Source organism: Heptranchias perlo, chromosome 10, assembly GCF_035084215.1.
Source record: "Heptranchias perlo isolate sHepPer1 chromosome 10, sHepPer1.hap1, whole genome shotgun sequence".
NCBI classification, from domain to species: Eukaryota; Metazoa; Chordata; class Chondrichthyes; order Hexanchiformes; family Hexanchidae; genus Heptranchias; species Heptranchias perlo.
The window spans coordinates 24,468,030-24,486,017 of record NC_090334.1 but is presented as its reverse complement, the minus strand read 5'-3'; the positions used below and the strand labels follow the sequence as shown (position 1 = coordinate 24,486,017).

Here is a 17,988-nt window from a genome sequence, read left to right as displayed (position 1 = left end):
GGGTGGGGGAGGGGAGGGGGAGGGGAGGGGGTGGGGCCGGGCAGCGCCGCCCGCTGCATTCTGGGAGTTGTAGTTCCAGCTCCTTCCGGTCCGCGAGTTATGAATGGGAGAGATTCAGGCTGCGCTATTGTGACATCACTATCGGGCTAGGATGGAGAGGATTGGGTGAATCCCCCTGTCAATCACGCCTGGAGCCTGCGCTGCTCTCAGTGATTGATTTCACGCGCATCATTTGTATGTAATTATTCTCCACTCGCTGCATTTTGCTGGAGAAATGATCAATTTGTACTGTGTAACTGTCTGAAGAATGACACCTCCGGGACGACAGCATCCTGCCGATGATGATGCTCTCCAGGCAGCAAGCAACGAATAAGCTGCAGCCAGAGGCAGCTGTTATCTGAAGATGCCAGTCTTGTTCACTGTCATCGGGATCTGTGCAATCGCTGCCCTCCTTTTAGCAGCATTTGCCCCTTATATCAGGTTCGTATTTCTCCCATGCAGTATTTATCAGTATTGCCGGTGTGCAAAAGTGACTTATATATTGTATTTAATTTGGGAAAACACAAATCTGTAACCATGGAGGTTTACTTAGGAATTATAAAGTTATAAATGCCTTTCAAACCTGTGTTATAATTTATCACAGCGTAAAGCGGTTTTGGAAGTTCGATTACGTTCGCTGGACTAAATTAATATTTGATACAAAAGTAAATTTGCAAAAACGCCCTGGGCAATAGTTGGTCTTTGAATAAGAAGCAGAATAATTGGAATTTTTGTATGTTTTTTATAGACAGATTGATGTACTTTGAATATTTTTTCGTCATTGCCTAATTTTTGACTTTTTTTGAATGTATATAGATATTAAAGTAAAAATTACCGGTGTGTTTTAAACCATCTCTTGATTTTTTTTCTTGAATGAGCACTGAGTAAGAGTTTGACGCAATGAAGTAAATCGCGCCCAAATAAAATCATGCGACAAAAACGACTTCACTCCGTGCCCAAATAAAACCCCTTTTTTTAAAAAAAAAGCCAAATATTGCTCATGGCCCATTGCTCTTTTATTAGCAGAGTGCATGGCAAAGATGTGCAGGAAAATGTTCAACATGAAGAAGGCTGGTGTAACTGATCAGATCATGGGCTTTGGGGAGGTGCTTCAGCTTCCCTTTATTTTGATTGGCTACTTGGAGTTTCTGATGATTTTCAGTCACTGCCCTTCAGATGTATTTCCCACATTAGATCAGTGATTACTCTTCTAAAGTATTTCATTGGAAAGCCCTTTGGGACCTCCTGAGGTTGTGAAAGGTGCTACATAAATACAACTGTAAACAATTTTACAACACCAAGTTATAGTCCAGCAATTTTATTTTAAATTCACAAGCTTTCGGAGGCTTCCTCCTTCCTCAGGTGAACGATGTGAAATCGTTCACCTGAGGAAGGAGGTAGCCTCCGAAAGCTTGTGAATTTAAAATAAAATTGCTGGACTATAACTTGGTGTTGTAAAATTGTTTACAGTTGTCAACCCCAGTCCATCACCGGCATCTCCACAACATGAATACAACAACTTTCTTTATGAAACCAGCGACGCTTCAGATGCTTTCAGCTGGGGATTTGGATGAGCATTTGCTCTGTTTTTATTGCAAATAATTAGCAAAAAATGCCTTTCATCTTGAAAGCCCGATAGCAATAAGCAAAGTCACACGTGGGATCCTACAATTGTTGATATTTTTTATATTTCCACGACAGCAGACATTAACTTTGCTGGGCTTCCTGTCAGCCGTTGGGATGTTTTTACAATCTTGGTTTTGTTTTAGAAAAACTATGTTTTAATATGCAGCTTGGTAATTCTAATCTATTTTCTTTAACTCCTGCCACCAAAAAAAAAGCAGTATCATTGTACAAACCACTCAAAACATGTAAATAGTGCTGTAAAAGCTTAAGTCCCAAAATCTACAGGTAGAAGGATGAGGTGAAGGTCCACTTCTCAATTTCTCAAAAATAAATTTGAATTTAGTCATTTAGCTTTTTCGGAACCCAGCTATGTAACTAAGTCCAGCCTCCACTCCCTCACACCTAGTTGATGTAAAATTTGTAACGCTGTTAGCTGATCTTAGCCAGAGTGACTTTAGGGGCATTACAGTTGACGTTAGCACCTCTTGGCTGGCAACAGAGGCTGCTTTGTAAATAAACAAGGCAGCCATTTTGTGCACAGCAAGATCCCACAGTATTATCTTGGTTGAGGGAGGAACATTGGCCAGGATACTGGGACAATTTCCTGCTCTTCTTCGAATAGTGCCATGAGATCTTTAACGTCCACCTGAACAACAGGAAATGGGAGATGAGGCCACAGTTTAACGGCTCATCCATAGGATAGCACCTTCCACAATGCAGCAATCCCTCGCTACAGCACGGGGATTCAGCCTGGATTATGAGCTCCAACTCCTGCGCTGGGGCTTGAACCTACAGCTTTCTCCTTTGTTACTTCCAGACTGGACTATTCCAATGCTCTCCTGGCTAGCCTCCCATCTTGCAAACCCCCATAAACTTGAGCTCATCTAAAACTCTGCTGTCCATATCCTAACTTGCACCAAGTCTTGTTCTCCCATCACTGTATTCTCGCTGACCTACATTGGAACCCAGTATAGGAACACCTTGATTTTAAAATTCTCATCCTTGTTTTCAAATCCCTCCTAGGCCTCGCCCCCCTCCTTATCTCTGTAACCTCTTCCAGCCCTACAACCCTCAGAGATCTCTGCGCTCCTCCAACTCTTGCCTGTTGCACATCCCCGATTTTAATCGCTCCACCATTGGCGGCCGTGTCTTCATCTGTCTTGGGCCAAAGCTCTGGAATTCCTCTCTAAATCTCTCCGCCTCTCTACCTCTCTCCTCCTTTAAGATGCTCCTTGAAACCTACCTCTTTGACCAAGCTTTTGGTCACCTGTCCTAATACCTCCTTATGTGGCTCGATGTGAAATTTTGTTTGATAACGCTCCTGTGAAACACCTTGGGACGTTTTACTACGTTAAAGGTGCTATGTAAAGGCTAGTTGTTGTTGTTCTCGTCCCAACAGTGCTACCAACAGCCCCAAGCTGATTTGGCCTGAAAGCCTGTTGTATTTCTCTCTGATTTTCTGCTGAAGATATTGATTCGAGCTGGGTTAGTTATTTACGTACCAGCTCAGTAAGTTTCAGCAGAACTGAGCCCAATTCTGTTCTTAGTTGATACTCCATCAATGGATTGCAATGAGGAGCTTGAATCATTGCCTTTTTTCTCTCTAGCCCAAGACATTGAGGCTAACAGTGCTTTCTCTGCCACACAGACCAAGGATCAAACATTGTACTTTCCTTATCTGCAAAACTCAGCTCTAAACCAAGTGGTGCATTTGCTCATTATATTTGTAGCAGGGTAAACCTTACGTTTGTTATGAATATACAAAAATGATGGGCATGAAAAGACCAGCTGGTCCATCAAGCCTGCCCCACACTCATGCCTGAAGCATCATGATTAGACTCATCTTACCCCCACCCAAGCTGGGAGAGACAAAAAACAGAAAAAGAAATCCTGGGCCAAAAAGGGGGAAAAAAAATCTGGAAAATTCCTTCCGAACTCCCTCAGGCGATCGAAACCAGTCCAGGAGATCACATTGACCCTTCCAACGTTAACTGTTGAATCATTACAATTTGCTTTCTCTGTCCCCAACCCCCAGCCTTGCTAATGAACCAAGTTCACTCTCCTAACAAAGCAGTATGTAGGAACACTTCACAGCGTGATTATCTTGTTAACTGTATCTGAACAAGGTTTGTGGTCTGTTTTGAATTGTCGTGGCATACTGTAGAACATTTGAATACATAGAAAAAAAGATTGAACTAATTTAGGTCAGGTGGCATAAAGAATGTTAAATTGAAAAATGTCTATATTTTTAGCAACTGCATAGAAAAAAAAGCAAAATATGTCATACTTTTCAATTGTTTCACAGGAGATGTGCAGGTGGTGGAGTGTGCACATCCAATGCAAGACTAAATGGGAAAACCGTCTTGATTACAGGGGCTAACACTGGAATTGGAAAGGAAACAGCATGGGAACTAGCACGGAGAGGTGAGATATCGTCAGGCAATTATTTTATCAGTTTACAGTACAGTACCTGTACTATATTAAACTGAGGCCCTGTCTGCCTTCTCAGGTGTACGTAAAAGATCCCATGGCACTATTCGAAGAAAAGGAGGGGAATTCTCCCAATCTCCCAGCCAACAATTATCCCACAACCAACATAATTAAAAAAAAGATTGTCTAGTCATTTATTTCATTGCTGTTTGTTGGACCTTGCTATGCGCAAATTGAATACTGCGTTTCTGTACATTAAAACACTGACTACACTTGAAAAGTACTCAAACGGCCGTGAAGTGCTTTGTGACATCCTGAGATGGTGCTGTATAAATGTTTTTGTTTCAGTAAGATTTTACTTAGAAGGTCCAACCAACGAGTTTAACTTCTTTCCTCCACAATTGTCCTAGAAGGTGGTGTTTGATCGACATGAGCAGCTCTCTGGTACGTCAATCAAATGGCTTACGCAAAGTACCGTCAACAGCAAGAAACTTAAACTTCAGCACCAAAATTACCCCTTACATAAATATCATTCTCTATTTCTGCACAGAATAAAACTGAACCATACTCTCTGTATATTATGTCAACGACATATAAATGTATGATTGTGTTTTTAAATAGACAACAATTGCAATTTTTTTTTAAAAAGCACTGTCAATATGGTTGCACACAGGTGCTCGGGTAATCATGGCCTGCAGAGATTTGACAAAGGCAGAAACTGCAGCCCACGAGATTCGCGAAGACACAGGGAATAAACAAGTCATCGTTCGGGAGCTGGATCTTGCCGACACTAGATCTATATACCAATTTGCTGAAAATATCATTACAGGTAATTCAGCACTACAATTAGTTGCATGTTACAAAAATAATATTTTCTTTCCATGCGCTGAATATTTAGCCAGTTTAAAGTATTTTTTTAAAGTGAGAACAGTACAGCCAAGAAAGAATTATTTCAGAGATTATTATGCTTTATTTTATAAATGCTAATTATGCTTAAGGCCATGACCATCTTATCGGTGGGAGATGCTGAATGGGGTGAGGTCTTTTAAATGCATGAGTTGCCCTGGATTACTCTTAGTGCCGCAGAGCATCACAGCCAGTTGAGTTTTATGGAGAGGAACTTAAAATAAAAATTGGGATATATTTTGTTCAAATGGCTAATTTTCTGCTGAACAAGTAAACAGTGAAGGATTCAAGTCAGAAATTCACACTCCAACCCCCAAAAACACCGTACAGTCTGCTCCTCTTAACTCAAAGTTGCTTAATTCAAATGATCTGATTCAACTTTTTTTTAGAACTAAATTACCACTGTAAAGTTGCTTAATTCAAACTATTTAATAATTAATTTTTTTTTACTGCAAAAATCAAATCTAAATTGTCAGGAGTTGAGCATTTGCTTGGGAGCCTGTGTGTGAATATTTGAACCATTCATTATAATCTCACAAACTACATTTAATTTAAAGGGAGACGTGCAGTCATTAAAACATGTAGCATGCACTTAAGGGGTAATTTTGCAAGGATTTGTTGCCAAGGTTGAGCCTCGCTAGACGTGAGCACTGGTAAGAGATGGAATTATAATACTAAAACCGATTCTCCAACTTGCACTTTCTGCAAGTGAAGCTCTGCTCCTGCAGCAGCATATCCTCGCAAAACTACTTCTTTGAACGGGTAGGTCTTAATGACTATCTCCGCCATTGTCCCCAGTAAAACCCTTACTCTCTACCCTTTCACCTAACTATTCTTCCGATGAGAAGTTAGACAGAGACTCTCGTCTTCCCTTTCAGGCGGTTCATGTGATCCCACAGCTCTATTCAAATAAACGTCCTCCCAGTTTCCTGACCAAGATTCCTCCCTAAACCAATACCACCTGACAACTGATTGAAATGAATGACCACAGCTCTCTGTGACAATCGCTAGCATAGAAAGACTGTCAAATTTAGCAACATAACAATGGTCAAAAAAATTCATGGTGTGAGGCATTTTAAGATGATTCATAGTGAAAGGCCCTGTATAAGTGCAATTATTATTTTGTATTATTGTACAGTAGAAGTGATCATTTTTGAGCCCCACACTTAAAATTCTACTGCTTTTGTATTGCCACAAGATCCCAATTAATCCTAATTATGATGCTGTATAATAACTATCAGTACAGAACATTTTGCTCGATCCTATCAGGATTTGGTTACAGTTTTGATATACAAAGGCGGCCTATCTAAAACAAATCGTCATGCACCTAAAACTATCCCAAATCTCTTTTTATACTAAAATTAAAATTGGACCTTTAACACGAGATGGAAATATCGTAAAATAAAATCATACAGAATGTGACAAAGCTACATCTGTGACACTGAAAGCCTGGTGACTGACTAATAGTCACTGAGATTCTTCTATCACTGTGCACATTTTAAACACTCTCAACCATTAGCAGGTCATTTTGACTAGAGAAATTGAGACCTGCAACGCAAGTAAAGAACTGATTACATTTTGAATCGCAGACATGGTCACTTTAAAGTAATCACTATTTTCTCTTCTCCCTCTGCCTGCCCCATAATTTTCTTCTTTTTCCCTTCATGAATCTAGAGCATTATATTTGGGTATAGTTCCATAGGCGACAAAAGTCCTTCGGTATATCAGTCCAGTGACCAGTCTTCATGCAGGAGCCCCGTCAGTTTCAGCAAGCTATTCGACGATAGGGGCATCACCACTGAGCCGGATCTTGACCATCCCAGATGCTAACAAATTATTTTTTTCTGCAGAATAAGTGTTGCACTGGCTGTTATCAGCTAACTCCATGCAGACAGCAACAATTTGCATTTATGATAGTGCCTTTAATGTAATAAAGCTTCCCAAACACTATACATAGGAGCGAATGGACTGAGCGGAGGCAGAAGTAGGAGAGTTGACCAAAAGCGTTGTTGAAAATATAGGTTTTGAGGAGGCAATTGGAGGGGGGGAGGGGACTAGCAAGACTAAGATTTTAAAGGAGAGGGTGAGGTCTAGACAGCTGAAAAGCAGTGTTACCAAATTGGGGGGGAGGGGTGCGGGAGGAGAGGAATGCATAAAAGCCCAGAGTGAGAGGACTGCAGGGTGAGACAGAGGAAGGTTGCAGAGGTATGGTGGGGTTGAGATATATAAATCAAAACAAGGGCCGGCAAGTTAACGCTGATACCAGAATGATATTAACATTTTATAGTGCTGGCTTCAAATGAAGACTCAATACTAACGGCTTCCTCACGTACTGTAATGCTTTTGTCTTTTTTGAGGGGGTTGTTACTGTGATAGATGGGTGCGGTATATAGCACATCGAGTAAAAAAAAATATCAGCAGCAATTAAATAGATTCTGATAACCTGGAAGTTGCTTAACCCAAGGTGTGGAGCATTAGCACTGCATGTTAGAGCACCAGTCTGGCACAGCCAGAGAATGGTAGGGCACAGGTTCAGTTCTCAGTTCCACCAAGCTCCTTACCTCGGCTGCACTACTGCAGAGGTGGTGGAAAAAACTGAAAGATCTTCTGCCCTTTCCAAGGCAGTAGATGCATGGCCTGGGCTGAAAGTGGGGGAAGGGGTTAACCAGTAAATAGGGTAGAAAGGTAGTGCCCTCACATCATTGGCAACATATCAGGAACTAAAGAACGAAACCAATAAGCATGTTTCCATTTTGTGACTTATTTTCTATTTCCCTATTCTATTTAATGACAGAGGAAAAACTGATCAACATTTTGATTAACAATGCTGGTGTGATGATGTGCCCCTTCTCAAAGACAGTCGATGGGTTTGAGATGCACTTTGGTGTAAACCACCTGGGTAAGTCAGTAACAACAACTTGCATTAGTAGAGCGTCTTTAAAATGTTTGTGTGACCTTGCTGTGCGCAAATTGGCTGCTGCATTTGCCTACATAAGTAATTCATTGACTGTGAAATACTTTGGGAGATTCTGAGGACGTAAAAAGTGCTATATAAATGATTGGATGGTGGGGTGGGGGGGGGGGGGGGGAATGCGGTTTCAGCCTATTTTCTCTCCTTATGAAGAGATTGATTTCTTGCTGGGGTACTGTCCCAATGGTACCTCGCCAAAGTAGCACTTGTTTATGTGGGAGGCTGGGCAGTGGCAGCAGCAGCAGGTTATCTGACTGCGAGGCAGGCATTACAGCAGAGTCCAATCCTGTCCTTAGCCAATGATATTCGCACTCAGCAGGGGTTGCTGCATACTGCTAAGCAGTGCGAACTCTGGTTCATTCCCACCCCACCACCCAACTCCAAACACAAAAGCCCCCAAGGCCAGTTGTAGTGTCCTCAACACACCCCTGGCTAAGATATGATCAGCTACCTCAGCACAGGGAATATATTGAACATGAGACCTCACATTTTTTCCCCAATTTTCTCCTCTCCCCCTTCTAAAGACACAGCGGGAGGGAAAGAAATTTCAATAAGGCCTATTATCGGGCGCGGATAGCGCAATTCGCTATTAACCTGCGCCCGATGACCCCTACGCAGGCAGCACATGAATTTTGAGCTGCCTGCTACTTACCATGATAGCAGCGTGGGTAGCGCTGGCTGCATGATGCTGAGAGGCTGCATGGAGAATGAGGAAGCCCGAAATGGGGCATGCTCAGTGCACGTCATCGACAGCCTGCACCTCTTAAAGGTGCAGGTGCACATTTTAAATGGGACATGCACAGTCCACTCGGAGAAGGGAAAGATGGCCAGAAGGATGGCAGGACCAGCGCAAGAGGGGGCCCCACGCTTCTCCAATGATGCACTGGAGGCCCTGGTGGAGGGGGTGGACGCAAGGAGGGCCAACATGTAGCCACAGGGTGGCAGGAGACCCTCCAGACTCCAGCTCCACAGGCATGGGCAGGCTGTAGCCCAGGAAGTGAATGCCAGGAGCATTGCACCACGCACGTGGGTGCAGTGCCGAAAGAAGTTCAATGATTTGACACGAGTGGTCAAGGTGAGTGAATGCAAGTGTCAAGTGGCACATCCTACCAACTGCACCACTGCTCCACACACCACACACCCCGTCACCCACCCACCAACAATCACTGCCCATTCATACACAATGCTGCACTCGGCAAGCTGCATTTCACCCGCACATAGCACCACACTTGCACAACCACCACTCACAGGTCACACACACACTGGCAGCTATTCGATCATAACAGGCACATCACCCACACACCTTGCAAGATACTCACTGACACACTGCCCTCTGTCTTGCAGGACAAGGTAGCACCTAACAGCTGGCAGCAGGAGAGACCTGAGGGAGGACAGGCACGCCTACACGTCTTCATGCCCTTGGAGGAGACTGTGCTTCGGATCATTGGCCGGGCCGTCGCTGCAGCTGTGACCACATGCTGCACTGGAGGTCCCGATGAAGGGGATCTCTGCATATCTAATGCTCCTTCTCCTTTCCCACATCTCCCTCCTCCATAATGTTTTCTGACTCACGTACTGCAGATGCTGTCAGTACGCACGTCTTACTTGCTCCTCTCCCCACTCCACAACTCAACCGGTTTCCCTTGGTCATTACAAATACCCAAGAACACGTGGCAGCATCGCCGGAGGAGGAGGAAGGGGGTGGGGGGGGGGGGGAGAACACTGAAGCCACACCATCACTCGATCTGACACTTGCATCCACCAGCTCATAGACTGACACTGCGTGTCCTTTAGAGGTTAGGTTAGAGGAGGGATCTGCACGTGGTGAGACACCGAGCACAAGTGTGCAGGAGCCGGGGCGGAGGGAACGGATACCACAGGTGTCAGCTCGCCGGAGGAGGTCGCTCACTAGTTCTGCTGCAGAGAAGTCAGATGGGCGTAAAACAACAAATGCTTGGGGCACTGGAAAGCCTGTGCACAATGAGAAGGGGCATAGAGGAGTCCGGCTTCAACTTGGCGCAGGGCTTTGCACAGAGCTTGAAGCCCATCCTTTCCAACGTGGAACGGGTGGTCACCTTCATCAGCACACCTGTGGAACCCACCATGACGCAATGTCTGATGGCCAATGTCATGGCTTCCATTGCAGTGCAGACCGATGTCATCAAACGTCTGCAAGCTACAGTTGGAGCTCAGACTGCTGCAATGGAAGCTCAGACTGCTGCTCTCGTTGCTCTGGGGACCACTGTGGAACGGGGCTAACAGGGCGTCACAGCACTCCAGCAATCCGTTCTCCAGCTGATCACCAGGATTGCTGAGGCAACGCCCCGGGAGAGTGGCAGTGCTGCCATGGCAGTCGGACCTGCTGTCCTCTCTCAGGATGACAGCATTCCTGCTCCCACTCCTGCCACTCCGCCAGTGCCCTTGTTGTTGCATACCAGCCAGCCAGGCCAGACTGCTTGCGGCCCAGAGCTGCTCGAGTTCGTCCTCCAAGGTCATCTGCACTCTCCTCCATTGAAGGCCAGCAGCCTTCCACCACCCCTGCTCCAGCCCCTGGGGATGCCCCTCGTAGAAGCCTTAGGATAGGTAAAGGCACACGAACAACAGGCACTAAGGCAATGCACAAGGGTGAATAGTTCTGTTCTGTTTCCATAATTTGTTTTGTTAATTGATAAATGTGACTTTGAATTTACATTTGGTGGTGGTTTTTATTTGTGCGATGAGCTAAGGGGGAAACCAATGTGTAATCAGATGGAGGGCAATTTGATTGTCTTGTGGGAGCGGACAGGTGGAAAGTGTAGGACTGTTAGTGAGTTCGGGGATGTATTTGACATTATTGATAGTGGGCACGGATCAGGCGAGCTGCAGAGCCCTCGCAGACAAGGCGTGTGGTCCCTGTTGCACCCTTGCTTCTTCCTCCACTTCCTCCTCCGGCTCCTCCCCCTCCTCCTCCTCAGCCTCTTCCTCCTCCTCCTCCACCACCTCTGCTCAGGGTCTTCTCCGACCGTCGGTGGCAAGTGCTGGTCCCTCAAGATGGCAAGGTTGTGCGGCATGCAGCAGACCACCACGAATCTTCCCAGCCGCTCAGCAGAGTACTGGAGGGCTCCTCCAGAATGGTCCAGGCAGCGGAAGCGTTGTTTCAGGAGGCCTATGGTGTGCTCCATGACGTTACGTGTGTCAACATGGCTCTCATTGTAGGCCTGCTGTGCACATGTGCGTGGGTTCCTGACCGGTGTCATAAGCCACGGCGTGAGGGGATAGCCCTTTTCGCCCAGTAGCCAGCCTTTGACTTGCCGAGTCGGGTGAAAGATAGCTGGCACATTGGACTGCCGCATAATGAAGGTGTCGTGACTGCTCCCAGGGTAGCGGGCATCGACCTCCATGATTCGATGTGTGTGGTCGCACACCAGCTGCACGTTCAGGGAGTGGAAGCCCTTTCGGTTGACGAAGACGGCCGAGTTGATGTGCGGGGCACGCAGGGCAATATGCGTGCAGTCATTAGCACCCTGCACCATGGGGAAGCCAGTAATGTGAATAAACCCCCGTGCTCACTCGTTCTGATTGTCTCTGTCAAGAGAGATGATGATGAACCTGTTCCTTATCTCATATAGTGCATTTGTGACCTCCCTAATACAGCACTGCACTGCACACTGCAAGATGTTGCACATGTCGCCAGTAGAGGCCTGAAATTATCCTGAGCCGTAGAAGTTCAGCGCCACGACAGGCAATGCTGTTCTTGTTCTGCTCTGAGGCTGCAGTTGTGGCCACACCAGTAGGCAGATCGCCGTCACGGCCTCCTTGGTGAACCTCAGCCATCGGATGCAATGCTCCTCGCTCATTGAGGTAAGAGAATTGGTCCGAAGGTCCTCATTGGATACAGAGTCCTGCTCAGTGCCCTGCGCCTCCTCCTCCTCCCAGATTGACCTGCTGTGCGTGGCGCCTCTGCATGCTCCCAGTCATGCTCAATGCCCAGCAAGAGCCCGAGCAGACCACTCATGGTTGCCAGGAATGTTGTTCAACTACAGTTGCAACTTTCTGAACTGTAAGGCAGTACCTGCTAAACCACTCTCAAATGTACTGTAGCAACTCTCAATAAGTATAGGGAGCTTCAAAAAACACTTCCTATTCCACCAGCAGCCAGAAGCAATAACCGGCAACGCCTGCATGGTCCCTTTGAATAGCATTTGTGGGGGTGGGTGGGGGGGGTTCTCCAGGCCGTCTAAGACATGTTCAGGTATACGTGGTTAAGACTGTGCGTTGAGTTGAGCGTTAGACTCCATTTTGGGACTTATCACTTTAAATCAGCATTGCACACAGATTGTATGCATTTTCTCCCTATTTTACATGCAGCCGGCGTTCGGTATTTGTGCATGCGCTAATACCCACACCAAGATGGCGTCCAGCGCACGTCACACTGGAAACGTGCATGCACGGCCAAGATGCCATCTTGGCACTTCAGGAGGCCGCATAGCGCTGAAACGACGGGCGCTACACGGCCCAATTTCTAGCCCACAAACTCTTCTGCCATAGAGCTCCACAGTTGACTGCCACCATCTGACACCACACCCAAGTGGCCGTTGTTCATGTGCGGTCAGGCTATTCAGACATGGAGGAGTTCACCTGTGAGCCTACACGTGATCCTATCCTTCCCAAATCCATATGTGTGCACCTTCCAGCAAGGGTAACTAATAAGAAGCATGAAAAGCCTGGCTCATTTTTTTTCTCAACCACCCTAGCTCAGAGCACCAAGGCCAAGGTAGAACCTAGTACCTTCCCTGTCTAAATGGTTCCGTTTGACTCCAGTTAATATTTTTACCCGTTAAGCTTACAATTTTTGTTAAAGTTCTGATTAAAACACCGCTCAGTTACAAGACACTGTATTGTGAAATGCTTCAGATAATTAATTGAAAAATATCAGTATAGAATCAATTGTAATTGACAGTTTAACCAAAGTATATTGCAAAATTTATCTTTCATATTTCCGTTTGTCCCTTTGCATAAACTGCAGCTAATCTTAATAAGAGCAAAATCATGCATTGAATAAATGGGTTTAAAAATTAGTTACACATTTGCCTATAATAATAATAAATGACTACATTTCTGAAGAAATTCATTCTTGGAAAACATTGAGGACATAAAATGCTACATAACTCCAATTTTTTTGTGCTTTAACTTTCAGGAAAAAACCTTCCAAATTTCAATTACAGGGATGTAGCTATCAGAGTATTTCTGCATTTATGAGAATGTTGATTTTGTAATAGAGTAATTACAAAATCAATTGTGAGTTCTAAACACAACATAGAATATCTCAGAGAAGTGGAAAATCGAAGAAAGAACACTATGTTGAATGTTTCACATTCCTTCCCTTTAGGCCATTTCTTGCTGACCTTCCTGCTTCTCGATCTCATTAAAAGTTCAGCTCCTGCTCGCATTGTTAACGTATCGTCCTTTGCTCACACCTTCGGTCGGATCAACTTTAAAGATCTGCAGAGTGAGGAGAGTTATGATGGGGGCCTGGCCTACTGCCAAAGTAAACTAGCAAACATATTATTCACTCGGGAATTGGCCAAGCATCTGAAAGGTAAGATGCAAATGGTATCTCTACAATTTACTTAAAATGTTGCGTAAAATTGCCTTTACATCATCTAAAAAGATCATCTATTCAAAGTCAATCATAGTTCAAAGGTATAACTAATAAATGAGGATTTATATTGGCTACAATATCAATTTAAGATATTCCCATATCTTTGATCTAACCGAGACATTGTTTTAAAATATAATGTTAATACACCCAATGAGCCATACAGATCAAGAAGGTCCCAGTGCACAATCCCTGGCATGTGGTCTCAGCCTGTGGGAAGCTACAGTTGGCTTCAATACTCCTGGGTGAGGAGAGGAATGAATGACCAGAGATCCAGCTCCTGATCACAGTACAGTGATGCCAGTGAGTAAGTGTACATGTGTGGACAGGATCAGCCTTGGCTATGATCCATGTGCATGGTCGAAATTTATCCTATAAAGAGATAGGGATTTGTGAAACAGGAAGGCTATTTTAATGGGGACTTCAATAAGCCCAATATAAATCTGGGAAGATCAGCTATTTTACAGAGACACCCTTCTACATATACAAGATGAAAAACTCCTACACTTCCTACGACAAAGGCGACTGAAAGTTTTCAATCCCTGGTTCTAATTCTTTGAACTGAAGACTGAAGTTGAGAATCAAAAACACCATCTTATATATCCTTAACTTTCAAAGAAACATTGACCAGTCTGAATGACACGTGTTCGAGTTCAGCCCTTCTGGTGTCAATCACCTCACGCAGTCCTGTCGATAACCCCGTGACCTCCAAATCAACGAAACACCAGGATCTATACAGGGTCGGGTCGCTCATTTACTCCTTAGTTTCTCAGGTTTTTGCTCACACAGGTCCAGATAAGGCAGGACATCTTTATGTCCCCTTCACCGAACCTGCGGACTTGATAGCTTGTTTTCTATCCCTGGCATGGAAGGTTTGTTTGTAAAAGCCCTTTCCTTTCCTAGCAGTCTGATTACTGACTTCATTTTGAGAACACATTTAAGGCAGTTCTTAGGGTACTTTTCCTTCAACCTGTCAAGTCTCACGCATGAAGAAAGACTACCGGGCGAGTTACCAGAGCAGCCAGTGCCTAAGGGACTTAAGGAGAGGAGAAAATTGATAATGTGCAGCAGGTTGGCCAACGTATGAAAGAGAGAGAGAGATAGTCTGGCTGATGATGGGGAGAATCTGGGATGATGGGAAGAATCTGGGATGATGGGAACCCCCAAACTCCACTCAAGAATTCTTCCGCACTTTAAGCAAAATTATTAAGAGCTCCCCAATGATTCAACTGGTTACGGCAGTGAGTAGCTGAGTTATATAGATCAGGAAGGTTCACCGTTTGATTCACAATGACAAGGCCCACTAGCTTTCAGGTGGTGGTTTAAAAATTGCAGTGATATTCCATTTTGTTTCTTTTCTTGATACAGGCACCAAAGTCACAACGAATTCTGTACATCCAGGCTGTGTCAAATCAGAAATAACCAGGCACTCCTCCGTTATGTCCCTGGCATGGAAGGTTCTCACTTTCCTCATCAAAACGCCTAAACAGGGTGCACAGACCAGTATATACTGTGCAGTATCTGAAGAGTTGCAAGAGATTTCTGGAAAGCATTTCAGGTTTGTAACCTATCTTTTTTTAAATTTAATTAAGAAACCTGGATGAAGGGAAAAGACCTCAAGTTGAAAAAAATAGATGATAAAGTGAAACAAAGTAATTGTAGTTGATGTCAAGCTTGCAGGAAGACTGAAGGAGGAAATGGGTTCCAGAGTTTTGGTGCAGGCTTGATTTAACTTTTTGCAGTTCAGCTGCATCTCTTTATTAAAATTAAATGAGTTGTACTTGAAAAACTAAACATGACCTCTTATAGTTTAGATAATGATATGGTCCACAGTGCGAGACACAGTGAACACCCATTTCATGTATCCATTTTCATCATGAGATATGTTTGGTTTTCTTCACAGTGACTGCAGCCCTGCATTTGTGGCACCTCAAGGTAGGAACGATGGAACAGCCAGCAAGTTATGGGATGTCAGCTGCAAACTTTTGGAAATTCGGTGGGCTTGAATTACTCGAAAGATGAAAATGAAAGGAAACCAAGATCACAAAAGAAGCAGACTGAAGATTGATTTCTTTCTTTCTGTGACTACTTTGGCAGCTTATCTCAAGACTACTATATAAAAAAAAATCCAGAAGGTGCAACTTTCTGATAATCAAGTTGACATGTTTCTGAAGTTGGTCACTGCACCGATGCAATCAACAACCTATATAGTAAATGTAGTCTGCAACAGCCATGCATGTTTCAAATATGATTATGGTTGATTTTAAAAATGGTTACCAAGGTTTTGGACTAGTTGCCAAACCAGCTACTTTATCAAGATCTAAACACAAGATAGTGTTACAAAAGCTTTGATGATTCATTAACTGCTGTAATCCATCTTTATTGCAAACTGTTCATACACAGTACTGAAGCATTGCTTTAATGACCAGCATTGTTTAATGGTTTAGAAACTTGGTTCAGGTTTTTGTATGCTAAACAAGGAGTAAACATTGTACAAAAGTGTTGAAGTGGGGAAATAAAAAAAAGTTGGTGTAATTTGAAACACCTATTGCAACAGCAAATCCTGTTGCAACTACTTATTCAGTTGTTTGTAGAATGACCCAATGTATAACTGCTGCATGATTGAAAACGGCCAAAAGAATCATTAGTCTTTTTCCTTATTTCCTACTTATTAGGAACAGTACATGTTAAGATTAGCATATGCCTTTAAAAACATTCATTTTTCCAAAACTCTTCAAACAATGATACTCCCAAAAGCCTGATTTTAGTTACTTGGGTATGAGTGAACATGTAAATTGTCATTATTATTGCTTTTTGCGGAGGTACATTGTTGGGGAAGTTAGTTATGGATATGGAACTCTTCATTCGCTGTAGTCCTCCTAAAAAAAATTAATCAGTTGAAAATTTGAATTAAGCACTAAATTCCCATTTGCTGTGTTACATAATTTCAATCTTTGAATTATCAATAGTCTATTAGGACTGTCAATTAATCGCAGTTAATGTATGCGATTAACATGTTAATTTTGTTGGCAAATAATTTTTTCAATGCATGTTAATCTCGGAAGTGTACAGGATTTTTTTTCTGCAACAGTGAAAGCTCTGATGTTTGAAGTTATTGTAATTTCCCTTTCCTCCTGTCACTTGGGCCATGCGCTAACACCAACCAAGTGGGTAGGCAGGTGATCTGCTCTCAGGTTTCAGCCAAAATCGTTTTGAGCCGGTCACTCTGAGATGTGCGAGAGCAGGTCTTTTGGTGACTTTCTTCTACATTTTCCCCTCACTCTCTGTGGGGAGACGCTTAGTACTTTCATAACTTCATAATTGAGATTGGGAACTTGTGGGGTGGATTCATAGCTCTGAACCCACTCCTCAGCACCATAGTGCACCATGCTACCTGATGTAACAGCATGGCCCCTGACAAGGACGACCTTTTAAAAACCCAGGTCATACGAATGTGCTAAGCATTTGCTCAATAATGTTTGCACAGAGTAGTTTCAACACTGGAGTGAAATTAACTTTTAACTCGTTATGTGCTGCGAACTAATAGTGTTCACTGGCGAGTGATAGGAGGTTGGTTATTGAAAATGGTGAATTCCCAGGCTCCGCTGTGCTGTCAGAGGGAGGTATCAATTGACACGGACCAACCAACAATGTTTCATGCTGACGGATAGCATTCAACAGATGTCCACCCGTCAGTGTTTCTGACAAAGTACATGGGACACCCAGTGTATAATGTAATACACTTAGCTATGTTACATGAATGAATCCAGAAATAGGAATACAGGGCTCTTATGCTAGGTTGTTTTTTGGATGATAATAATAGCATCAGTAATAAAACAAACTTGAAAGAGATGAACGCACTAGCATATTACATTCAGCCTTGGCTCAGTGATAGCACTCTTGCCTGTAATGCAGAAGGTTGTGGGTTCAAGCCCCATTCCAGAGACTTGAGCATATAATACAGGCTGACACTTTAGTGCAGTACGGATGGAGTGCTGCACAGTCAGTGGTACCGTCTCTCGAATGAAACGTTAAACCGAAGCCCCACCTTCCCTCACAAGTGGACTAAAAAGATCCTAAGAAGCGCAGGCGAGTTCTCCCAGTGTCCTGGCTGACATTTATCCCGCATACATTTATCTCATTGCTGTTCATGGGACCTTGCTGGGCACAAATTGGCTGCCAGGTTTCCTACATTACAACAGTGACTACAATTTAAAAGTACTCGATTGGCTGTGGGACCTCCTGAGGTCGTGAAAGGTGCTATATAAATGCAACATCTCTATTTCTTCTTTCTTTCATACTGCAAAACGTGGTTCATAAACTGCACCTTCATGGAGATTTTCATGACCGTAAAGAATGAGGAGTGACATAAATGCTC

General features: G+C 43.8%; 1 protein-coding gene across 1 annotated transcript; it reads left to right on the top strand.

Moving 5' to 3' along the window:
* The first annotated feature begins 200 nt into the window (after positions 1-200).
* rdh12 (retinol dehydrogenase 12) lies at positions 201-17,462 on the top strand. Its single transcript, XM_067991353.1, has 7 exons — positions 201-480; positions 3,971-4,089; positions 4,769-4,924; positions 7,796-7,900; positions 13,341-13,550; positions 14,979-15,168; positions 15,514-17,462. Exons 1-7 carry the CDS (start codon positions 404-406, stop codon positions 15,614-15,616), a joined length of 960 nt encoding a protein of 319 aa, XP_067847454.1. The 5' UTR covers positions 201-403; the 3' UTR covers positions 15,617-17,462.
* The last annotated feature ends 526 nt before the right edge of the window (positions 17,463-17,988 follow it).

Coding starts and splice junctions, on each gene's coding strand:
- rdh12 (XM_067991353.1), top strand. CDS start 404: ATGCCAGTCTTGTTCACTGTCATCGGGATCTGTGCAATCGCTGCCCTC. Junction 4,090..4,768: donor ATGGGAACTAGCACGGAGAG/GTGAGATATCGT, acceptor GGTTGCACACAG/GTGCTCGGGTAATCATGGCC. Junction 15,169..15,513: donor ATTTCTGGAAAGCATTTCAG/GTTTGTAACCTA, acceptor TTTTCTTCACAG/TGACTGCAGCCCTGCATTTG.